Source organism: Piliocolobus tephrosceles, chromosome 1 (genome assembly GCF_002776525.5).
Source record: "Piliocolobus tephrosceles isolate RC106 chromosome 1, ASM277652v3, whole genome shotgun sequence".
NCBI classification, from domain to species: domain Eukaryota; kingdom Metazoa; phylum Chordata; class Mammalia; order Primates; family Cercopithecidae; genus Piliocolobus; species Piliocolobus tephrosceles.
In genome coordinates, this window is record NC_045434.1 from 101,774,605 (window position 1) to 101,800,331 (window position 25,727).

Consider the following 25,727-nt stretch of genomic DNA (forward strand, 5'->3'; position numbering starts at 1 on the left):
TTCCAGTCATTAATGATCTGCCCTTTTGAGATCTTTTACTTCAGAGGAAGATTTGAAGCAAGAAAGCAACATATAATAGTCAGTGATACAAAGAAGGGTATGGAACATTTGGAGAACACAGGGCTTTGGAGGGCCTGAAGCACAGGGGTGGAGGGATTGGAAATATGGGAAATATGGGGCATGAGCCTCCGGACAGGATGGGGTCCAGGCAGGACAGCATCACACACCGTGCTGTGAGTTTGTGATCCTCCTGTGGGCAACCTCAGCAGTCTGGTTATTGGCTCTTTTGTCTTACAGCCTGGAAAATTGGATCAAGTTTCTACTGATCTCAGCAACCGACCGGCAGCCTAAAAGAACAATGTGGATACAAGCTCATTTATCTCAAATGCCAGCAATTCGCCTCATCATGGGTAAGGGGTGATGAAGGGGAACAAGTCTGACTTGATCTTTGTGCTCACTCTTATAAATGGTTTACATACAGAATGAATAATGTAATTCTGTTTGCATTGGGAATTATTCTGTGAACCTGAGCCCATGTCATCTCTGAACACAGCTATGTCAAAATGTCAGGGTAAACATGTAAAAACCCTATTTTAGCATTTTCTAAATCAACTCTTGTGTGCAATAGATGTCTTTGATCTTTATCTTGGTTTTGATAAGGCTCAGGGATATAGGAAGTATCTGTTAGGGAGGAATATGACACACAGATATCAAAAGAGATGGGGTGAGTATTCCACGTAACAATTGCCTTCTAAAGGAAAGTTCTGTCAAAGGAAAAGACTCTTCTTTAGAAGAAGATATTAATTAATATGTAAAATTATGACTGTAGCTCAGATTGGACATAAGGATTGAAGAGAGTAACTCCAGATAACTAAAGGCAGGGAGAAAGAGAAGCTGGCATGATGTTATGGGGCTGGGGAGTTGTGGGCTTGAGTAGGCAATGAGAAGTCCCTGGTCATAAGAAGGCTGAAAGAATTCAAAAACAGGCTGCATAATGTTTAACTGGGAGTTCTTTCCATATTTATGATGTATGCACCATAACTTTGGCAAAATGTATTATTCACAAAAATATATGAACGAGAGGGTCTTTTCCTAGAAATAGAAGCATAGAAAGAGTTGAGTTTCATGCCTGGGTTGATTGGAGTGGACAGAAGCAGCAGGCATGGGATATGTCAATAGTCCATAAATAGAATGAATTCAACAGAAGCAAGAATTCAGAGCCAGAGGTGACACTCCCCAGAACTGACAGTGATCTTGAGGAGAGCTCTGGTTTCCACTGGGCAGAGAATACTGCTTAATCTTTGTCTTTAATGTTGCCTGCCTGTCCTATGTTTTGGACAGCTACCATGTCAGGGAAGGGTCAGCTAGAGGGAAGGACTGCTATTCCTATTCTTTAGCCATCCTGCTTTAAGTTCCAAATCAGGGGAAAAAAATGTTTTTAACTTACCTGTAAGGGCCATGGAAGTGTGGAACTCATTTGTTAAAATGTTCAAAACTTCCTTAACACCATGTTCACCCTGCTCCCGAGGCAGACAGACAGAGACACAAAGAGACATAAAGGAACATTCTGACCATCCACTGAACATAAATTCTAGATGTAGTCAGAGCTATGATGGGAAAGATGGGAAATATCTGTGAAGTAAGAATTACCTTGGGAATAAAGGAAAGGACAGAGACAAAGATAGGGGATGAGAGCTATTGAACATTTTGCAATAGGCTTCAGAGGAAGCATGGAGATGCAGCTTAGGTGTAACTATCCTTTAGGAATCATTTTGAAAAGGGCTAAGCTTGGAAAATGAACCACAGGAAAGCACAGAAATGAATGAGAAGCTCTGTGTCTTCTTGCTGATTCGCTTTGCCACTCTCACCTTGTAGGCAAGACCCCATAGGATTGGTCTCCCAAGAAAAATGCACCTAGCCCCAAGGGCCAGAGCCTTCAGCACATCATTGCCAGTTCGGACCCCGCCATCAAGGTAGACTTCAATTTTCCCCTTTACAGCAGCCACCACTTCCGTCAAAGCATCAATCTGAAAAGGAGATACACATGGGCTGGAGGGCTTTCTATTTTGACTCTTAGACTTGGTCTTCGTGGCATAGGAACAGGCAAACCAAGCTGAGGAGATGCCCTTGACAATTTCTTCCCCTCCCATGCTTGAGGCTGCCGGTGCTGATCAATTGCAGCGGCAGTCACATTCCTGAGGCCCTCCTGCCTTGACTTTCTGCTTTGACTCCAGTCTAGCTTCTCTCTAACCCCCTTAACTTTCTTACAGATTGGAAGAAGTGCTTGGTTGCTCTTTCCATCCCAAAAGGGGCATTTTCCATTTATAATGTTCACTTTAACTTTCTTCTTTTCAAACAACAGTTTGACTTTTGATTTTCTTCTACTCTCTCTGTTTCTAGGGTGGCAAAAATAGAAAGGCTCTCCACCGTGAAGGCACTAAGTCTTTTTGGCAAGACAAGCATGCTCGGCCATGGCCTGCATGTCTGGATTGCAGCCTGACTTGGGAGACTGGGCTGCACACTATTTCTCATGCACCATTTGGCCAACTGGTCCCTGACTCCCTCATGGCGTATCTGAGAAAATGAGATAGGACTAAAGTACAACATGGTAAAACTAAATTTTGAGACTTTGATAGACACAATGAAAACATCTTATCACCTTGGCCTGATTTTTCTAAGTAGCATTGTCTCTTATGTCGCCTCTTCAATTCCAGGGAACAGGCCAATAGGCCTTGACCACACAAGGTGCCCCAGGCCAATCTTTGCTTCTAGGCACCTAGAAGTCTGTAAAGAGGAGTGACAGCAGGCCCCTTATGGATCAAGGGGGAAGATCCTTGGGGAGGGAGTTCTGGAACTCCCTCGGGGTTCTGTCTGTGCTTCTCTGAGGGATAGCCTGAGAAGAGGAGTCAAAACTGGGCCCTATGAGGCCATCTGCTGCCAAAGGAATCCATCAGCATTCTATCTGAATGGGATCCTTCGGCCGAGACTGAACAGTGTAAGAAAGTAGTGAGGAAGTAATTTTCTATAATTTATAGGTGAAGGGGTGGAATTGAATATGTTTGGAACTTGCATGTAATAACTAGAGAGAATTCACATTCTAATAAGAGGCATTTTTATAGCCCCAGCATGGTATTATTTGGAATATTTTTATACTGTTGTGAAAGAGGTGGGAACTTCTATGAGGAACTTCGAGATCATCTGATTTTGAACTATAGTATCTGAGTTTTTGGCACCCCCTTAGAGTCTGTGCCTGAGGTCAGTGTCCCACTCCCTGCAGGATGTTGCCAGTGCTATAAAAGGTGAGGATTTTGAGAAAAGTTCCCACGTCTATGAGGTTTCATATCTAACATTGTCCTTGTACTTCCTCCTGGAACCAGGGGAAAGGACAAGTCAGCTGTTGTCCCCAGAAGACTCTAATGAATGTCCTGTTCTGTTCTATTAAAAATTAACTCTAAAGCCTCACTGCACCCTAAGGTGAAATTCACTCCCTGTTTTATTTCACAATTATTATCAACTCCACTGCATAGTATGGCTCACTAGAAGAGTTTGTACAAACATGTTTTTCTTTCACAACATCATAAAAATATTCCAGTTGGGCACAGTGCCTCATGCCTATAATCCCAGCACTTTGAGAGGCTGAGGCAGGTGAACCACCTGAGGTCAGGAGTTCGAGACCCACCTGGCCAACATGGTGAAACCCCATCTCAACTAAAAATACAAATAGCCAGGCATGGTGGCCAGTGCCTGTAATCCCAGCTACTTGAGAGGCTGAGGCAGGAGAATTGCTTGAACCTGGGAGGCGGAGGTTGTAGTGAGCTGAGACTGTGTCATTGCCCTCCAGCGTGGGTGACAAGAGTGAAACTCTAACTCAAAAAAAATAAAAAAAGAAAAAAAAGAAAAAATCCAAATAATGCCACGCTGGGACTATAAAAATGTCTTTTATTTGGACGTGAATTCTCTCTCATTACTAATAGTCACCAAAACTGCATGGTACTGGTATAAAAATAGGCACATAGACCAATGGAACAGAACAGAGAACCCAGAAATAAACCCAAATACTTACAGCCAACTGATCTTTGGTGAAGCAAACAAAAACATAACGTGGGGAAAAGATACTATATTTAACAAATGGTGCTGGGATAATTGGCTAGCCACATGTAGGAGAATGAAACTGAATCATCATGTCTCACGTTATACAAAAATCAACTCAAGATGGATCAAGGACTTAATTCTAAGATCTGAAACTATAAAAATTCTAGAATATAACAGGAAAAACCCTTCTGGATATTGGCTTAGGCAAGGATTTTATGACCAAGAACCCAAAAGTAAGTACTATAAAAACAAAGATAAATAGCAGGCACTTAATTAAACTAAGGAGCTTTTGTATGGCAAAGGAACAGTCTGCAGAGTAAAAAGACAACCCACAGAGTGGAAGAAAACCTTCACAAGCTATACATCTGACAGAAGTCTAACATCCAGAATCTATGAGGAACTCAAACAACAAGAAAAAAAAAAAAACAAAAAAATCTCATCAAAAAGTGAGCTAAGGACACGAATAGATAATTCTCAAAAGAAAATATACAACAACAAACATTTGAAAAAGTGCTCAACATCAGTAATGATTAGGGAAATGTAAATCAAAACTATAATGCAATACCTCCTTACTCCTAGAAGAATGGCCATAATCAAAAAATCAAAAAATAATAGATGTTCATGTGGATGCAGTGAACAGGGAACACTTCTACACTGCCAGTGGGAATGTAAACTAGTACAACCACTATGGAAAACACTGTGGAGATTCCTTATAGAACTAAAAGTAGAACTACCATTTGAACCAGCAATCCCACTACTGGCTATCTACCCAGAGGAAAAGAAGTCGTTATATGAAAAATATACTTGCACATATGTTTATAGCAGTAGAATTAACAATTGCAAAAATGTAGAATCAACCCAAATGCCCATCAATCAATAAGTGGATAAAGAGACTGTGGTATGGGCTGGGTGTGGTGGCTCATGCCTGTAATTCCAGCACTTTGGGAGGCTGAGGCGGGTGGATCACAAAGTCAGGAGATCGAGACCATCTTGGCTAACACAGTGAAACCCCATCTCTACTAAAAATACAAAAAAAAAAAAAAAAAAAAATTAGCCAGGCGTGGTGGTGGGTGCCTGTAGTCCCAGCTACTCTGGTGGCTGAGGCAGGAGAATGGCGTGAACCCTGGAGGTGGAGTTTCCAGTGAGCCGAGATTGCGCCACTGCACTCCAGCCTGGGAGACACAGTGAGACTACATCTGAAAAAAAAAAAAAAAAAAAAGAGAAAGAAAAGAAAAGAAACTGTGATGTATATATATAGATAGATAGATAGATAATGAAATACTACTCAGCCATAATAAGAAGGAATGAATTAATGGCATTTGCAGCAACCTGGATGAGGTTGGAGATTGTTATTCTAAGTGAAATAACTCAGGAATGGAAAACCAAACATCATATGTTCTCACTCGTAAGTGGGAGCTAAGCTATGAAGATGCAAAGGCATAAGAGTGACACAATGTACCTTGGGGACTAAGGGAGAAAGGGTGTGAAGGGGGTGAGGAATAAAAGATTACAAATAGGGTGCAGTGTATACTGCTCAGGTGATGGTTGCACCAAAATCTCACAAATCACCACTAAAGAATTTACTCATGTAACAGACACCACCTGTTCCTTAATAACCTACGGAAGTAAATTTAAAAAAAAAACTCAGATAAATGATATTTGAATACAATGTTTTAGAAAACCAAATGGCAAACTCTGGCCTGTGAGCTGGAAGTTTGTTTTTATAAGTAAATAGATCTCGAGGCCAGGATTAAGGTGAGGTGAGTGAGGTAGGGTTACACAAGTGTAGAGTCAGGTTTCACCTGAAGCAAAACCCTCACTAGGCTCACAATGATATTGGTGCTGTCTCTGAGTGATGTTGGGCTTGGATGTGAAGCCAAATGGCTTGCGAGAATAACAAGCTGATCAGTAGAATAAGATAGGAGAAATTCTCCTCTCCCTGGCCCCTGCCTTAGCCAATACTGATTCTCTAGTGGGGAAGCACAATGGGAGAATTAGTCTTCCTCTGTCTCTACTCATTACTCAGTTCTTCCAAAGGAACAAGACCAGCTAAGTTGATTAATGAGAGCCTGACACCTATTGTATGATGTATTTTATTAGTTTTCTTTCAAAAGCCTATATTCTACTGTTTGCTGCTTGTTGGTGATGGGCTCTTCATTGCCTTCTGTTCTTATTTAGGCATAGTTGGGATGACTCAGGGCATGCCATACTCTTTTGCTTTCTCTGTTTTGCTAAATACTGGATGGCTTGTAGGCATCCTGGCAGGGATTGGGTGAGAGAACTCAGTGTGTGCTCTGCCCAACCACTTTCTCCTAAGGTTGCAGGTCAACAGAGGGGATGGAAAGTAGGAGGCCCGACCACTTCAGTTCAACTCTTACCAGAAAGCCACAGTGAAGAGTGGCCCCCGCTCTCCATGTGGGCTTGCCATTCCTCTGCCTCTACCAGTTAGAACTGGTGCAGAGGAGGAGGTGAGTGGCTGGCTCTTAGGCTTTCTAGCATCACGCACCTTGGAATGTACCAACCAGCTAGTGCAAATTTCTAATTCCTGGAATTTATCTTAAAGAAGTACTTGAGAATGTGCTATGGATTCAATCACTGATGTGTTGTTTAAAATAGGGAAAGATTAGAGGCAATACATATGTTCTCCAATGGATGTCGGTTATATAGTTGTCTGTTCATACTACATACCATTAAAAATAAGAGGAACATATATACTGAAACAAAAAGTTGCTCTTAATATAATGCTAAGTAAAAGAAAAATATAACAAAATAGTATTTATACTTTTCTTAAACACAAAAAGTTGTATTTGCATTAAGAAGATGTTAACAATGACCAAAATATTGATGTTAGTGATAGTGATAAAATTAGTGTTAATTGGGCCAGGCGCGGTGGCTCAAGCCTGTAATCCCAGCACTTTGGGAGGCCGAGACAGGAGGATCACGAGGTCAGGAGATCAAGACCATCCTGGCTAACCCGGTGAAACCCCGTCTCTACTAAAAAATACAAAAAACTAGCTGGGCGTGGTGGTGGGTGCCTGTAGTCCCAGCTACTTGGGAGGCTGAGGCAGGAGAATGGCATAAACCCGGGAGGCGGAGCTTGCAGTGAGCTGAGATCCAGCCACTGCACTCCAGCCTGGGCGACAGAGCGAGACACCGTCTCAAAAAAAAAAAAAAAAATTAGTGTTAATTTTTATCTTTTGCTTATGCATATTTTCTAATGTATCTGCAGTGAACATGTTTTATTTATGTAAGTGTCAATGAAACTGAAGAGGAAAAAAATCTCATTTCTCTTTCTTAAAACAAGTCAAGCAGCAGCAGAACATTTGAAAAAATATAACTCAATGAAAACAAATCAACAACAAATTCCCACGTAAAGATTCTTTTCCTGCCTTCCTTTCCCTCACTTTCTTGCCCTCAAACTTCATCTATAATGGACATAAGTTTATGAGTTAAGGGAAAAAATTATGGATTTTTGTAGATTTTAGCAAAAGACTCATTAGGGTGCTTTTAGAGTTTTGCCATGAAAGGTGTTTACTTTAGAACATCTGTCTAATGAAATTCCATATTGACTCTTTATTATCTATGTGAACTAAAGACAAGTTACTTAACATCACTAAACTACAGAATCCCCATTGGCAAAACAGGGATAATACCCATCTTGCAGCATTGGCATGAGACTTAGAGATGCTATATGTAAAGGTTGAAAAAACAGCCTAGCACACAGTAGGCTACTACTAATAATTAACAGTCCTTAAAATTCACAGCTACATACCAACACATGTGGTATGGAGGAGTGAAATATGCTCAGATTGCACAGAGTCTCTTGATGTGGACACACTCACATATACACACACAGCACTCACAAACACACCCCTCTTGGAAGTAATCCTACTTACTGAAGCGAGAACCTCATCAAGCTGCCTCCCACCATGGTTGGAAACAATGATGCCCTGGACATTGTGCTTCACAGCTAACTCTGCATCCTCTTTTGTCAGAATCCCTTTAAGGATGATGGGCAATTGAGTTATGCTCTGAAACCAGGAGAGATCATTCCAGCAGAGAGAAGTGCTGATAGGAGTCATCTGGAAATAAGGTATTGAATTTCCCTATAGGAAATAAAAAGGGAACTTAGTCCTGAACTCTCACAAGGCTATTTGATGCATTCCAAAGATGAGACACATTTGAAGAGCTGCCATTTATAAACTGGAAGGAAGAAGAACAGGGCTGGGCATGGTGGCTCTTGCCTGTAATCCCAGCACTTTGTGGGGCTGAGGTGGAAGGATCTCTCTTGAGCCCAGGAGTTTGAGATCAGCATGGGCAACACAGAGAGACCCTGCTTCTGCTCCTCTAAAAAAAATAAATAGTGGTGCATGCCTGTAGTCCCAGCTACTCGGGAGGCTAAAGTGGGAGGATCACTTGGGCTCGGGAGCTCTAGACTGCAGTGAGTAGTGATGGCGCCACCACATACTAGCCTGGCTGATAGAGTGAGACCTTGTCTCAAAAACAAACAAACAAACAAACAACAAAGAAACAAAAAGAAAAAGGAGCAACAAAACCCAACAATATTTCTAGCTCCTTTTTCTAACAAAATTAGTATAAAAGAATTTCTACTTCAATTGCTTATCATTGACCATGAATCATGTTGCTGCTCAATAATTGTGCTAGGATCTGGTGACACAAAGACAAATAAGACAAAGTTTCTACTTTAAAAAAATTCAGAGTTTAGTATATGAGATGGATAAGCAAAAGCATTTATAGGTCAATGTGATATGTTATAGTTGAGACATACCCAGGATAAGAACTAAGCAATACCAAATCAGTTATTACCCAATATTTACTCTTGGCTCACTATGTACATCAAATATTTATAAATCTCAATGTGCTTCTGGAATTTGAATAAGGATTTTGGAGCACCTCAAGGCCAATCTGTGATTAATGAGAACTGTTGAGTTACTTGGCTGGATGTCACAGCTGCCCACTGGGTGCAAAGGCTGGCTTTGGTATCTCTACTATAGCCAGGGATTCCCACTTTATCATGGCTGTCTCTCTCTGAGGTACTCCTTGCCATTTAATTGCAGGATTTTAATGGGGAAGGGGCCCTTTGTAGTCACCTAGTTCAGAGATTACAAACAAATGTGCTATAACATCCTGGTGCTCCACAAATGAGCTCTATGTGTGTAGAGATATTGATTCCTCAGTTTCAAGGCAGTAGGGTAGAACCTGGCCTGTCTAGACTGTCTGGCCAGTCACCTTGGCCATGAACATCCCCTTTGGAGAATCAGTTTGTCTATGTATGTCAACCAAAATTAGCATTTTCTGAGTGTGTCATAAAGTAGAAAATGTTGGATGAACTTTTTTAGTTTACTCCCCTGTTCATGTGAAAATCTTTTCTATGGCTTTCCTATTTCTCAGCATCCAGCTCTGGTCAGAACACTTCTGGTGACAGGTTGGGCAGCTCCAAGGGTGAGAACATTTGGTCTTATATTCTGCTTGTCTGGAAACTCTAAGGTGCAGGAACCATATCTGCTTTTTCGAACTGCTGTATCACCAGTGTCTGGCACAGAGCAGGCATTCAGTAACAGGTTGTGGAAAGAAAGAATGGAGGAAAGGAGAAAAGAGGGAAGGAAATTTGCCTCCTGTAATGTCTGTCCATTGCATTTGGTATCTTTCCTACCTTTTTAGGTGATTGAAGATCTGTTAGTGTTAAGTTCTTCCTCAATTGGTTTCGAATGTCATGTCGCCTATTGCCACATACAGGTGCATCCAAAGTAATTACCAAAGCTTTGAAACCTAGGGATTCTACCCTCTGGATCAACTGTTTGTTCAGCTGCAGGTCTGGATGCACATAGAGTTGGAACCATCGGAGGCCTTCGGGAGCTGCAATAACAATGTCTTCAAGGCTACAGCTGGCAAATGTGCTGGTGATGTAGCAGATACCAGCTGCTTGGGCAGCTGCAAAGCAAAGGACATGACTCAGGCTGGAGGGCAGAGGCCTCTGGACTAGGCTAAAAAGCCTTGGGAGTCTGTGTAGCCTCTGGCCATCTTGCCCCATGAATGCAGATAAAACTTAATTTCATTCTGCTTCCTTGTAAGAAAGGGATGGAAGGCAATTTGATGAGACTGAGAGACCTAAAGCTGTTTGGGTTCTCCTCTGTATAACCTGTCTTACAAACCCTCTACTCGATAACAAAATATTTCCAGCTAAAGATGTCATGCAATCTCCAGAATCATGCTGGTTGTGTTATAGCCTTCAGACAGGAAACTGGGCTTCTTATGAACTCCTTAATGAAGCAGAAGAGAATTAGAGGGGACAGCGGACGAGGGAATGTAATTCCAGTGGAGAATCCTGAACTTCATGGTGGAAAAAGCATAACATATGAAATTAGAAGAACGTTAGTTCTACTCCTTCTTTGCTGTGTGGCCTTGAGTCTCTCATTTTCTTTATCTGTAAAATGGGGAAAATAATACATCTCTTTAGGGTTGTTGGGAGACTGAATGAGATACTAGCTATGGAAGCATTCTTTACATTGCAAAGTGGCGTACTGCATAGATACCAGTGCTAATGAAGTTGATGGTGATGACATTCATACTGCTGCTGCTGACTGGCAGATTTCCCATTTCCTACTCTATTCATTTCAATGAACTCTCCAACAGGTTAATGTCACTGTCCCACTATAACTTATGGGCAGAGAATTTGGGCTAGTCAAAAATTAACACTTTCAGTTTTTCATGTCAACAGGAGATACCCCATTCTTTCATCCTACCCCTAAACAACACATTCAACCATGATGACTTAGTAAACTAGTCATATTCATATAGGATATTAATGTTTCAACCTAGCTAGACCTGGTCCCTAAACCCCATCAAGATGGATGTCACATTCAGCTCTAGAATCCTTGAATCCATAGCTTCCTGTATCATGGAGTCAAAGGAAAAGACCTCAGGGAAGCCCTGAGTAATTCACAAAAACAGATGTGACTTAGAGTGAAGATTATGAAGGAGTCCCAAGAGCATTTTCAGCCCCATCTCTCCTTTTCTATTTATTATTATTATTATTATTATTATTATTATTATTATTATTAGTGGTGGTGGTGGAGGATGTGGGATGAGAATCAGGCTGACTGGGAAGGAGATGTAACCCAACAAGAAAATTTTTGTCAAACAAGATGACAAGGTCAATTGAAGAGAGGGAAAATGGAATATTTGGGCAACAGCAGCTTCCAGGGCCTTGTGTTAGGACCTAATGTCATGATTCTCTCCTCATCCTAAATTCAGAGACTGCCATTCGGCCCTAGTCCTGGCCTATCAGGGGCCAAAGAGAGCCCTAGCCTTGGGGCTGCATTAAGCGTCCCTTTTCCTGCAGATGGTGTGAGCCTGAAGGGCCAGCATCCCTCTTCTGAGGGATGACTTGGTTGGATTTTAGCACCTTCTTATTCATCTTAACCCCCCTTGCACTCTAACTATTCTTTATTATGGAAAATGAATGTTTTCTCAATCTTAGGTTACACAAACATAGCTTTAAGCATTCCCTTTCCTGCTTTCCTTAATGTTAACCAGATTGTGTTCCTAAAGCCCTTCTAGAGAGAATCTTGGAGCACTCTACCACTGCTCTGAGGGATCCCTCCTCTGGGAAGGGAACCTCGAGGTGGGGACGGTTCATACCTCTTGCTGTGCTCATTTCCCCATCAGGCCAGACAAGGCAGTGGAACCCTGTGGGTGCGATGCAAATAGGGGCACTGATCTCCTCCCCTTGGATTGTGGTTCTGGTGTCCACCTCAGACACATCTCTCAGGTACCGGGGACGGAGGCGAATTCTGTGCCAGACAACAAAGAGATCTTCTGTTGGTGTGATGATTCTGCAGCAGGGAGGTGCTGCCTGGGGTGGACCCCCCCTGATTCCTGATACAAGTCTAAACCAGACTGGGTCCTGTGGAACCTTGGTGGGTTCAGTTGGCTGAGAGCTGAGTAACCTATGTTGATCCAGAAGAAGGCTCATCTCCAGAAAGCCATTCCCAACACCTCATTTCCCATTACCCAACCTTCTCTGAACCACTCTGTGCACACCAAGTCCACACTATACACTATACCTGCTTTGCTCTGTCAGAGGTCTGTGTCTTTGAGCCATGCCTCCCTGACTACACTGCAGCACTTGGATGGTTTGGTTCATCACAACAAAGACTAAAAGGAAAAGAACAGGTAGGAAGAAGTTCCAGGCTCTTTTCCTCTCAGGTTAGGAACAAGTCTCCAGAAAGTAAGAAAAGGCCACTGAATGAGAACAAATCCCAGGGAGTGATTGAGGCTTTTGTGAGATAAAGGCTAGTTAGTTCGAAGATTTGACTTAAACACTGCTTTAGAAGAAAGTAGGAGAGTTTACAAATAATAAATATGCAAAACATGCTTTTTAGATAAATGTTTACTTAGCCTCAGGAGTCTGAAGTTTTCATTGTTTACACAATATCATTATTTCTGCACATGAACTTAGAAAAATCTTCTGAAAATTCTAATTGTGCAAATTTGAGTAAGATAACCTCAGTCACTTCATCTGAAGTAGGAACAATAATCCAAATTTCCTAATAGTTTTGTGAAGACAGACTGAAATAAATGATGTAAGGTGCTTAGTATAGTGCTAAGTATGAAAATACAGAACATAGGGCTCCCTTTTATACCATTTTTCAGTTTTCTCCTGACCTCTCTATCACAGGAATCAGCAAGCTTTTTCTATAAAGGGCCAGAGAGTAAATATTTTAGGCTTTGTGGGCCATGTGGTCTTTGTCACAAGTATTCAGCACTGCTGCTGAAGTGCAAAAGCAGCCATAAACAATAGTAAATGGCTGAGCATCGATGTGTTAAAATAAAACTTTATTTATGGGCACCAAAATTTGAATTTCATATAATTTTTATGTAGTACAAATTATTCTTCTTTTGACTCCCCACCCCCCAGTCATTCAAAAATGAAAAACGATCGTTAGCTCATGGACCATACAAAAATAAGTGGCGGGTCAGCCTCTGCCTGTGGACTGATGTTGGTTGACCGATGCTCCATCTCCTACTTTTTCAGACCAACTCTTCTCCCCTGACTCAATCTCTTATCTCTAAGATTCCTTGGATCTCTGTATTTTCTCCAAACCTGAGTGTTCTCTCCTGTCTTCCATTTTCTTCTCCGAGCCAGAGTTTAGGAACTCAGGAGATCTAGGCCTCCCAGCAGGCCCATCCTCCCTGACCAGGGAACTGGTCATTCTGAGACTCTTGTTCTATCTTGTCAGGTTGCAGAGTTGCTGAGATGAAGGAGAATGACTTCCTTATGCTAGTTATAAGAGAAATTCTCTCTTTTTCCATCTTCCCATAACCCTCCCTCCCCTGCTCCCAACAAACAAAAACAACAAAACAATCATCCACATTATTAGGTCTTGAGTGGTCTGTGTTTTCTGGAGGCAGAAACCAGGACTACTACTGTCCAAGGAGCTCTCCACCAGTGCACCTTAACCTAACAATAGACAGGCTGCAGAAGACCAAACCTTTTAAATGCTGCAATGTTTTCATCCCGCGTGACACTGTCGTCAGCTCCACCTTCAATAAAATCCCGAGTTGACTTAGACAGATGCTCTCGCGCATGGGCCTGAAAGTCTGTCAGACACACCAAGGACATTTCTGGACCTTCCAAGGAGAAAACAAAACCAAAACAAACCCAGTGAGAACACTTCAGATGCAGAAAAGAAAATGAAGGGGAAGCTGCGGTATGAAATTGTTTGGATTCAACATTGGTCTCCCTGTATTCTTTATCTTAACAGAGTTATTGCCAAAGCCAGTGATCCCTAAACCAGAAGGCAGAGAGTAATGGTCCACCCCTCCATTCTCCCATTCCCATTCCCAAATCCTGATTATTTGGCCTTCTGAGTATTTCTCATATTTTCTCCTCCATTCTACACACACCACCTTAGACCTAGCTCAGGCCCCACCACCTCTTAAAACCTCATTACAAATTTTTGTTTGTAATTATTTTTTTATCTTGCCTTCACATTCACTCCCCATCTTGTCTTCCATCAGCTGCCTGGGATCTTCCTAAAGTTCAAGGTTGATCATGCCTGCCTCTTGCCTTTCAATGTGCCCACATCATGGCATTCCCAGCTTTCTAGGCCCTGGCTCTTCACTGCCTCACCAGCTTCATTCCTTGGTGAACTTATGCTACCATCTGAGAGTTCCCAGGAACCTCAGTGTTTGAATTGCTGGGGCTGTGGATTATAGAGAGCGGAAAGAACAAAAGAAAGTTTACTTTGTAATTCTTGGCTGGGTCGCTGAACATGTTGCTTAATATTAGCAGGAGGCTTAAGGGTCACCATCTACCTCTTTGCTATTTTTGCTAATTTGGGGACCTGAGAAACAATGTATGTTGCCTCCATTTATTCCCATCTTCAATTTGAGCCCTATAAACCCAGAGCTTGCTACTTGTGATACAACACCTCTGAAAGAGAAAAGAGGACAAGGCTTGGGGGTAATCAATAAATTTCTCCAGTAGAAACAGGGCAGTAGGAACAGCAGCAGCAGCAGAGATACTGAAGACACTAGCTGCTTTCAGTTACAGCATGTAGAGCTCACAGAGAAACGTGAAGTTCCAAGCTCCAGCCAACTCCCAGGCAGTTGGCAGCCGTGTGAAAATTAACCAAAGGTTGTGGGTAGAAACTTTTAAGTCATTATCTAAAGGAAGAGGATAGTTCCCAGTAACTAGGGTTTCAACTATGAATGGGTTAGTTCCTCTAATGGACAAAGGGGACAGAGAGGCCAGATGAGATGTGAGGTGCTGGGAATCTTGGCTGGAGCAGGGATGGGGCAGAACTTGCTTGAGGATACCTCAAGTCAAGCCAGAATCTGGTTAAGCCAGATTCTGTTGAAGTCAAACAGAGAAATAGCCCTTAGCACTTACTTAAAGGTCTAAGCAGGAAGAAATTATATGACAGACAGGAAACAGAACCCCCAGGAAGTGCACTGGGCTCTAGATGGAGGCTATGAGGAGTAATTTGGAGCCCAGTCATAGCACTTTTTATAGAAAAAGTACTCTTCCAGTGAGTGAGGAGAGAACATTGAGGTGTGGAGTTGAGTCTGACAAAGTACTACAACCATATCTAATTTAGCTCATTCTTACTCCACCCTTCAAAGGGTTAACAAACCTTAGTCAAAGAATTAATCATTGCAAGTACCCAATTATATAGCAATTGCTTATTTATATCTCTGTGGGCATTAAAGAATTAACATACCAGGCCTGGGAATGTTATTCTTCCAGAGGTCTGCTTGCAAGATTGGACCTTGGTTGGTGTCTGGGAACTTGGATTTCAACAGGGTTCCCAGTGTTCCCTGATAAGAGTACCTCCCTATGTGTAAACTGTTTGTATAAACAATGTGGTTTATGATGAACATTTGCTTCTCCTCTGGGAGTCTAGAATTTTGGTATGGGCTAGGCAGAGGGAGACCACATGATTAGCCCCCAACATGAAACTCTGGGCATTGAATCTCTACTGACCTGCTCAGGTAGGTAACATTTTACATGTGTCATCACATCTTTTTGCTGGGGGAATTAACTGCATCCTGCATGAGTCCACTGGCAGAGGACTCATGGAAGTTTATACCTGGTTTCCTCCAGATTTGGCTGCAAGAGCCATTTTTCCCTTTGCTAATTTTGTTTTCAGTAATAGAGCATAGCCTCGACTATTTGTTCTTCCTAATGAAGAACTGAACCTGGGATCCCCAACACACTTTGTATTCCCAGGCATTAGGATAGTACATGGCACTGAGTTGCTGCTTACAAGTGGTCCTTACTTGAATTTAACATTCCCCTGCCTGTCATTTATCTTCATTATTGGATGAGAATTTTCCACCAGGTTTCAACTCCTGATATCTCAATAAATCCACATATCCTATACATTACACACTCATAGAAATGCTATTCTACACAATTCTAGCATAAAGATTGTGTCTAATCCAGATGAAATATGCTCACAATTATGGCAGAGTCATATGCCTAGAATAGTGTCAGTTATGTGGTTTGAAAGCTGCTTGGACACAAATAATCAACCCTAGCATCTTACATATAATAAACACTATTTTATCTCATTTCTATACCTCTTCTAATTTTTCCTTAGACTCTTTTTTATCTACAGCTTTTTCTTAATGTCCCTGTGAAGAAGACAGAGAAGGTATTAGTGGACTGTGAATTTTTGAGTTTTGCATTTAAAGAGACTGAGGCCTCAGAAATAACATAACTTGTGAAAGATCTGTGATATGGTTTAGCTGTTTCCCCACCCAAATCTCTTCTTGAACTGTAGCTCCCATAATCCCCACATGTCATGGGAGGGGCCTGGTGGGAGGTAATTTAATCATGGGAGTGGATTTTCCAGTGCTGTTCTTGTGAGAGTGAATGAGTCTCATGAGATCTGACGGGTTTATTTATTTATTTACTTATTATTTATTTTGGGATGGAGTCTCACTCTGTCGCCCAGACTCGAGTGCAGTTTGTTCTAGACTCATGTGTTCTGGTAGCTTCTAAAGATAGACATTCTCTATTTTTCAATTTCATGTAAAGAACAAAATAGTTGGTTCTCATAAATTGCTTGTTATATTTAAGAGCATTTTGTAGGTTTAAAAATACAATTATGCATTTTTTTCTTTTTATAATGTATGTAAAGCTTAGTATGGTCTCAGCTCACTGTAATTTCTGTCTCCCTAGTTCAAGCAATTCTTCTGCCTCAGCCTCCCGAGTAGCTGGGATTATAGGCATGTACCACCACACCCAGCTCATTTTTGTATTTTTAGTAGAAACAGGATTTCATCATGTTGGCCAAGCTGTTCTCAAACTCCTGACCTCAGGTGATCCACCCACTTTGGCCTCCCAAAGTGCTGTGATTACAGCCATGAGCCACCATGCCTGGCGGATCTGATGGTTTTATAAAGGGCAGTTCTCTGTATGTGCTCTCTTACCTGCTGCCACTTAAAACATGTCTTTGCTCCTCCTTCACCTTCCATCATGATTGTGAGGCCTCCCCAACCATGTGGAACTGGGAGTCCATTAAACCTGTTTTTCTTTATAAATTATCCAGTCTCAAGTATTTCTTTTCCAGTATGAAAATGGACTAATACAGTAAATTGGTACCTGGTAGTGGGACGTTGCTATAAAGATACCCGAAAATGTGGAAGTGACTTTGGAACTGAATAATAGGCAGAGGTTGGAACAGTTTGGAGGGCTTAGAAGAAGACAGGAAGATGTGGGAAGGTTTGAAACTTCCTAGAGACTTCTTGAATGGCTTTGACTAAAATTTTGATAGTAATATGGACAATGAAGTCCAGGCTGAGGTGGTCTCAAATGGAGATGGGGAACTTGTTGGCAACTAGAATGATGGTGACTCTTGCTATGTTTTAGCAAAGAGACTGGCAGTATTCTGCCCCTTCTCTAGAGATCTGTGGAAATTTGAGCTTGAGAAAGATGATTTAGGGTGTCTGGCAGAAGAAATTTCTAAGCAGTAAAGCATTCAAGAGGTGACTTGGGGGCTGTTAAAAGCATTCAGTTTTATGTATTCACAAACATATGGTTTAGAATTGGAACTTATTTTTAAAAGGGGAACAGAGCATAATAAAAGTCTGGAAAATTTGCAACCTGATGATTTGATGGTAGAAAAGAAAAACCAATTTTCTGAGGAGAAATTCAAGCTGGCTGCAGAAATGTGCATACGTAATGAGGAAACAAATGTTAATTGCCGAGACAATGGGGAAAATGTCTCCAGGGCACATCAGACATCTTCACTGCAGACCCTCCCATCATAGGACTGGAGGACTAGGGTACAAGGCACCAGGACCTTGCTGCTTTGTGCAGTCTCAGGACTGGGTGCTGTGTTCCAGCGGTGGCTAAAACCCAAAGTACAGCTCAGATTGTAGTTTCAGAGGGTGCAAGTCCCAAAGCTTGGCAGCTTCCACATGGTGTTGGGCCTGCGGATGTGCAGAAGACAGGAACTGAGGTTTGCGAAGCTTTCCTAAATTTCAGAGGATGTATAGAAGCACTTGGATGTCTAGGCAGAAATCTGCTTAAAGCAGAGCCCTCATGGAGAACCTCTGCTAGGGCAGTGCAGGAGGAAAATGTAGGGTTGGAGCCTTCATACAAAATCCCCATTGGGGCACTGCCTAGTGGGAGCTCTGAGAAGAGGGCCATCATCCTCCAGACTCCAGAATTGTAGATACACTGACAACTTGCACTGTGCGCCTGGAAAAGCCTCAGACACTCAACACTAGCCTGTGAAAGCAGCCAGAAGAGAGGCTGTACCCTGAAAAGCCACAGAGGCAGAGCTGCCCAAGACCATGGGAACCCACCTCTTGCATCAGTGTGACCTGGATGTGAGACATGGAGTCAAAGAGATCATTTTGGAGCTTTAAGATTTGACTGTCCTGCTGGATTTTAGGCTTGCATGGGGCCGAAGCACCTTCAATTTGTCTAATTTCTCCCATTTGGAATGGCTGTATTTACCCAATGCCTATACCCCCATTGTATCCAGGAAGTAACTAACTTGCTTTTGATTTTACAGGCTCATAGGTAAAAGGGACTTGCCTTGTCTCAGATGAGACTTTGGACTGTGGATTTTGAGTTAATGCTGAAATTAGTTATGACTTTGAGGGACTGTTGGGAAGGTATGATTCGTTTTGAAATGTGAGGACATGAGATTTGGGAGGGACCAGGAGTGGAATGATATGGTTTGGCTGTGTCCCCAACAAAACCTCATCTTGATTTTTAGCTCCCATAATCCACACATGTCATGAGAGGGGCCCGGTGGGAGGTAATTGAATCATGGGGGGTGGGTTTCACCATGCTGTTCTCATGATAGTGAATAAGTCTCATGAGATCCGATGGTCTTATAAAGGGCAGTTCCCTTGCACATGCTCTTGCCTGCCACCATGTAAGACATGCCTTTGTTCCTCCTTTGCCTTCTGCCATAATTGTGAGGCCCCTTCAGATATGTGGAACTGAGACTCCATTAAACTTTTTTTTAATTTATAAATTACTCAGTCTCAGGTATTTATTCATAGCAGTATGAAAATGAACTAATACAATCAGGTAGTAAGTTATTATGAGACATGGTTCTGAACTCGTGTGTCCTGGTAGCTTCTAAAGGTAGACTTTCTCTATTTTCAATTTCAGGTAAAGAACAAAATAGTTGGTTCTCATAAATGACTTGTTACATTGAACTTGAGAGAATTTTGTAGGTTGAAAAATACAATTATACATTTTTTAATATAATATATGCAAATCTCTATTATTTTTATTAGAGGTTTAATATAAGGTTTATAATTAAAGAAAAGGTAACTTCATTGTTCAAAGCTTTTCCTAAATTTGGAAATGAAGAAATTAGTATAATATATTTGTATGTACTTTATTTCAATTTGATCCCTACCAGCCTTTGCCACCAGAAATTAAAGGGAAGATTCAAGTAATCTAATGGTTTTCTTGTATTCCCATTTTATTTTGTCTCCATTTCAATGTTGTTTTCTTTTTCCTTTTTTATTCCTACTGCCCAAGAAGAAGGGACACAGGAGAAAAGAATAAAACTGCAAATTGACCAATTGCCAGCTATTGTTCTAGAAACTTTAGCTCATTTTAGCTCCTTGAACCTCTTTAGGCTTTTTGTCTGATAATGAAAACAGTGAGATACAATTAGCAGACCAGTGACAAGGAGGAGGAAATCTAAGGGCAAGGACATTCAGGAGTACCTGTTGCTACCAATCTGACGTTCAAACTGTCCTGACTGAGGGAAGGAGGAAGGAAGTAGAGAAGCTGGCAGACTTTTCAAGGAAGACTTGGCTTTCTTCAATATTGCAATCTGATTTAACACCAGACAGATAACAAGTTGTCTTCCTTTGAAGATTCTGTATGATTCATATGATTCATGTTGGTGTTGCTTTAGGAACTCAGGGTTATCGCAGCTTATATTTGTATGGAAACCCACTACACGGTCTGTGGGAAATCTCAGTGTGAACATTGCAGGGTAGGCTGTGGAGATACAACGGGGGAGAAAAGTCAGCCTCTGATGACTCACTTTAAGGTATACTTGCTTGGTGCTATAGGATGGTGTCCTTCCAGAACCTCTGGCCTAATTCTTTAGGAACTTATGCCAAGTTTCCCAATGGAATGTCAGATAATATCAAGGCTACATTTTACGGGCCTAGTTTGAGAGATTAGACTGTTCAAAGTTGGCTGAAAATGCTTTAATCAGTCTTGCCCTCAAGGATAGTGGATACAAAGGGTATAGCCATTACCATAGCATTGTCAACAACAGCATTGTCAGGGGAGAGGCTGAAGCTAGAGGAGACCCTGAGAATGAAGAGGTGACGGGAGAGGAGAAGGGTCGCAGAGCTGATGGAGACTAGCAGAGCCATGTGCAGATGGCAGTGTTGGGTCCAGGGAAGACATGAGTCAATGGCATTGGAAAATGCTCCTGTGACTGAGGCAGATGAGCCCCAAGCATGGGGAGGAGAGGGAAGGAAGAAGAATTTGGATACCCGGGAACAGCAGGTCAGCCCTCAGTGTATAAAGGTAACCAAGTGTTTCTAACATTGCAGTGACCTGAGGACTCAAGGATGGCATTTGTATGGGAGTGAGGGGAAAAGGAGCCAGTCCAGTTAAGATGCGGCAAGGATTAATTCCTGGTGGCTGTCAGCCCAGAATCAGCTCTAACTTCTTCCCTGAGCTCTCACACATTGTGAATCAAGGATGCAGGAGCCTTCTGAAACATAATGGCCCTTTTTTAAATTTTATTCTGATTTGTATAATAATAATCTCTCCTCCTTAGACTGCCACTCCTCACCCATTCTCATTAGCCTTTTTTCCTTTCTGCTAATGAAAATTCCTTTCTCAACCTGTAAGCATGTTCTACCATGAGAAGTATGATGCTTGAGTTCTTCAGAACAGCTTCCTTAGTCATGATAGGGGAGTGACTCATATCTTTGCTTTACTCTAGGAGCTTTGTGTGTCATGGATTGAAAGAGTTTTTGAGGTTTGCGGTGGCGAGCACGTTTATATTAAGGACATGCTCACTCTGAAGCTATAGTGACCTAATTAGGCAATTACCTACCACTGTCCTGCCTCCCACACATCCTGCCTATTGAGGATTGGAAGACTATGAGAACAGTCTTGCTTGATGGAGCCAAGGGGGACCCTAGAGAAACAGAGAGATGTGCACAAGTTTGGTAGCGCAGTTAATAAATGAACCCAGGTCTTCTGTCTCCACATTTAGGGTTCTTTCTGAAATACAATACGACTCTTGCAATTGCTTGTGGATAGCCTGGCAAAACCTAAAATTAGTTTCTCCTTACTTGAGAATTAGCTTCTCAGCACAGACCTAAGATTTCTAGAGACTCAACTCATCTACACTAGATTTTATCATTCCACCTCACCTCTACTCCTTCTGACCCTGCTTAGTCATGCCAGCAAAAGGAGCTCCACTTGAAGTTGGAGGTATAGAATGAACTTTTGCTTCATCCAGTCAGTGGAGTTGTGCATGTGGCAGCCTGAGAGGCAGGCTGCTTCAAGGGAGATAGTTACTAACACTTATTTGTTATTTGAACAGTGGCAGGCTACATGTCTTCTCTCCAAGTCTCAGTGTCCTCATTTGAGAAAATATACATTTTTGTATATTTCAGCTTAATCCATGATAGATTTGAAGCCACCTGAAATTAAAAGCTGAGCTGAGGTCCTTCAAGTACTCGTATTCTGTGCTTTCTTGGCCCGTAAATATAAGGAGCTATTTAGATGAGTTCATATGAACATTTGAATTCAACATTTACTTCATGGCAATAAAGTATAGAACAGGGAACCAGCACAATAGTTAGACATATTTGCCAATACCAAACAGCTGGATGCTCAAGCCTGCCTTTGCTCCTCCTCCCCAGCCTGGAGGGCTTTCTTTTCATGAATTTTTCTGGTCCCATGGCACCACCTTATGGTTTCAGTGAATAACTACTTGACCAATCTTGTCACCATTCCCTTTTACAAGACGATATGGTCTGTCACGCCACCTGTTTTTCCTGCTGTCAGACCAGGTAATTGAAATCCATTTTACTACATAGATGTGCCTCTTCCTCCTTTCTCAATTTCTCCAAACTATTGAGTGCCTTCTCAGGGAAATCTTTCTCACCCCTTCTTCTCTTTTCCTAATCTCTCCCATCATCTTTGCTTTTTCATTTGCAAACCAAAAATAATTGTGCTATGTAGTCCCTTGTGTCAAGGAGAACAAAGTGAAACAATTTTGAAGGCACATTAGACCTAGCAAAGAACTTCAAAAACCTTTGAAAGTACCCTCAAAGACATCTTAACATTTCTTACTTACATTTCCACTCAATTCTCTCTTCCTCTAATTAAGCCTGGTTTTCTTCATCAGCTGCATATACAAGAAATTTTTTAAAATGATTTATTACACAATTTTCTTAGTTTTCAGTTTTGGTTAATGACCAGCAATACAATAACATTGTTTCACATTAATTTGCATTGCAAATATGCCAGATCTTCTGCTATTTTGTGAATCAAGTGGGTATTTTCAGTCACCTGGGAATCCAACTGCTATTTTAATAGCATTCTTTCTATGGGAAAATCTGTTCTGAGTTTCAAACAAATGCCCTCCAAGTAGAGTGTTGGAACCCAGCCATGTTGTAAACTGTGTGCTGCCCATAGGGTGTTGAAAATAGTTTAGGGCATACTGGGAGACATTGATCCAAATGTTTATATAGTGTTTTGAAAGATTGAGGATTTTCTTATTATTTCAAACAGTGGAATAATTTGATTATGCAAAGAACCTTGGAGACAGCATGATGGCTCCTTAATATGAGTAATAATAATGACAACAATATTGCAACCATCTATCAAGTGCTTCATGATGTGCCATGCACTGTGTAAATTGCTTTACATGCATGACTGTTTTAATCCTTGTTGAAATGTTCAACACAAATATTATCATCCCCATTTCACGGGTGAGAAACCTGAAGTTCAGGAGGTTAAAATACTTTGTTCAATATTACATATCTAGTAATGTGTCACGATTCCAGTGGCCTGGCTCTGAAGCACCATAGAAAGAAGAAAATGGGCCCAGCCAAGTGTGGTTTATGGAATGACAGAGTTGGCACAGACCTTAGAGGATTAAAATGTCATGGACATATGCAACTTTGCTTTCTTCCCTCAAAAAAAATCATAACTCAATCAGAAAAAATCTTCATTATTCAGCAAATCACTAAAAAATAACCTCTTATGTTTAAATCTGTCTTAACAGTCTACAGAGCACTCTTCTATATGCTATTCCATTTGGTGCTTACAACAATCCAGCGGGCAATCAGAGATTGTATGTATGAGCCACATGTTATAGATGAAAATACTAAAGCTCGGAGAATCCATGTGAGTTATCCAAGCTCATGCAACAGAAATGGCAAAGCCTGACCTGGAATCCTTCTGACTTGTTTCCAATGTCTTTGAACTAGTATACAGTGTTAGCGGTATGAAGGAGATATTTAAGTCTCTGTTCTGAATGGTCAGAGAGCTGCATAAAGTGAGCTTGGTCAATTCCCACAAAATCCAGGATATTGGGAAAGGAGTTCTATATGATACTGTGAGATCACTGCCCCTGCCTCTGTATCTGCTCAACAAGGATAGAATGTGCAAAACAGACATCAGCATCCACACAAAGCTCCAAAACAGGCTCTGCCCTCCACTCTGTCCACTGGTGACTTCAGGTCTTACAGGTGTACCTATATCTCACAGTGGCAATCACTGGGTGGTAGCAGGAGGAGAGGAGAAAGACCAGAACAGTTGGGGATGGAAGAGCCCAGCTATGAAGTGCAGTTTTTTCTCTCTTTGCCTTCTTCCTGGCATCTCTGTCTATGGCAACTACCCAGATTGTGTTTCTGAAGGCCATTGCTTTCCACTGATCGACTGTGCCCAAGGAACTATGACTGAGGGAGTCAGTGGAGTAGAGAAGATAGAGTACATCACAAACTTCGGCACTTGGCAAACATAGCCTGAAATCTCAGCTCTATTACTTGCTCACCACGGTTCCATGCAAAATTTATTTATTAAAGGAGAATATTAACATCCATCCCATAGGGCTACCATGAGGACTAAGCACTATGGCCCCTTTGAAATTTCTAAAACAGTACCTTGTATAGACTAGGTTGTCAATAAAGGCAACTCCATGTTCATTATTCCTCCTGTTGATGACATGTGTGATTTCATCTGAGGCTCTGGAAGTGGAAAGCTGCTTCAGGATTTGAGTATTTCTGTCATAGTATAATTTAAACCCTCTGTCAGATTTACTCATTAGTTTACCCAAGAAGGTTTGTTGACACACACTGTTAGCCAGGATGGCAGAGGCATATACTGCTCCCCATGTGCTTAACAGTTCCCTGCTGCTTAAATACAGGCACAGCTCTGTGTCTAGTTCTTCTGGCCAATGAGCTGGGAGTGGGAATAGCAGGTGTTAATTCTAGGCCAAGGATTGAAGAGCTGGTATGTGACCATCCAGCTTTGTTTCCTCCTCTACAGTGATCCTCCATCCTCAAGAAGACAGAGCTGTAAGAGAAAGGCCACTTAGATTCCCAAAACGCCATTCGAAAAAAGTAGCCCTGGAGATCAGTTGATATTGTATGAGGCAGGAATAAATATTTATGTGTTACCTCACTAAGTTGTCAAGGTTTATTCTTTAGTATAACATAGCTATTCTAGATAAGCTCCAATTTTCATCTATCTTTAAATTAGGATATTACTATCTGTCTCATAGTGATCTTGTGAGAATTGAAGGATCTTGCAAAATGCAGAATATAGTAGTAGTTAAGAATAAAAGTTTGGGGATTTTGCTTCCTACTAATGAACTCTCTATTCTGTTCCATTGATCTATTATCTGTCTTTATACCAGTACCTCCCTGTTCATTAGTGTTCTTGGCAGTTCTCTCCAGGTTGATCTGTAGATTCAACTTAACACAATCAGAGGCTCTTCATTAGAGGGACTTTGAAACCTATTTGTTCCAAATAAGCTTATTGCTCAAAGGAACTACATTGTTTGAGACACAGTGACTTCTTTGCTTTTCTAGGAGTATAGCTATGTCACTGTTTTCTTTTGCTTGTGTCCAGGAAGCAGTGGTCAAAATACTAAATATATCCCTGAAGGCAATAACCATACCTTTTAGGTTTTCAGAACACCGTCAAGTGAAAACATTTTAATCCATTTTTCCTCCTACGGACACCCACAGATATTCCACCATACAATTCTAAGACTCAACTTCCTAGACTTAACCTTCTCTGTCTGTATCCTCTTTGAAACCAGATCTTCCTTTGCCCGTGCCCCCTGAGTTCCCTAACACCTCTCTCTCTAGGATTGTCTTTGCCAAGGTCCTTGCCTTGCAAACTCACACTTGGCTTCCAGGATATCTCCCATTCCCATCCTACCTGGCACTTCATCTCCTTTCTCAATTCCAAGCACACAGAACACACTCAATGACAAACCTGATTCTAACATCTTCCAGTCCTCAGGGAAAGCGGTGTTTAGACACAGTCACTCAAAGCCTGGCTCACTGCCGGAGGTGCTAGGAAACACACAACATCACTACCCACAGTTCACGCTAAAGGAGAG

At 41.6% G+C, this 25,727-nt stretch overlaps 1 protein-coding gene across 2 annotated transcripts; it reads right to left on the reverse strand.

Moving 5' to 3' along the window:
• HAO2 (hydroxyacid oxidase 2) lies at positions 1–25,727 on the reverse strand. 2 transcript variants are annotated; one of them, XM_023222758.2, is made up of 9 exons: positions 25,601–25,727; positions 14,103–14,321; positions 13,608–13,746; positions 11,755–11,906; positions 9,767–10,044; positions 7,989–8,198; positions 1,869–2,027; positions 1,448–1,517; positions 1–347 (listed from the first exon to the last, which is right to left on the reverse strand). In XM_023222758.2, exons 2-9 carry the CDS (start codon positions 14,131–14,133, stop codon positions 292–294), a joined length of 1,095 nt encoding a protein of 364 aa, XP_023078526.1. In that variant the 5' UTR covers positions 14,134–14,321; positions 25,601–25,727; the 3' UTR covers positions 1–291. The 2 variants fall into 2 exon arrangements, with proteins under 2 accessions (XP_023078526.1, XP_023078527.1); XM_023222759.3 differs by lacking the exon at positions 14,103–14,321 and having other exon boundaries at positions 25,601–25,718.

Bases quoted from the DNA above. Each gene is read 5' to 3' on its own strand.
- HAO2 (XM_023222758.2), bottom strand. From the start codon at position 14,133: ATGGAAGACAAGATGGGGAGTGAATGTGAAG. The intron at 1,518-1,868 runs GTGAGAGTGGCA...CCTCGGGAGCAG, and splicing joins TATGGGGTCTTGCCTACAAG to GGTGAACATGGTGTTAAGGA. The intron at 348-1,447 runs GTAAGTTAAAAA...TTGTTCTTTTAG, and splicing joins CACTTCCATGGCCCTTACAG to GCTGCCGGTCGGTTGCTGAG.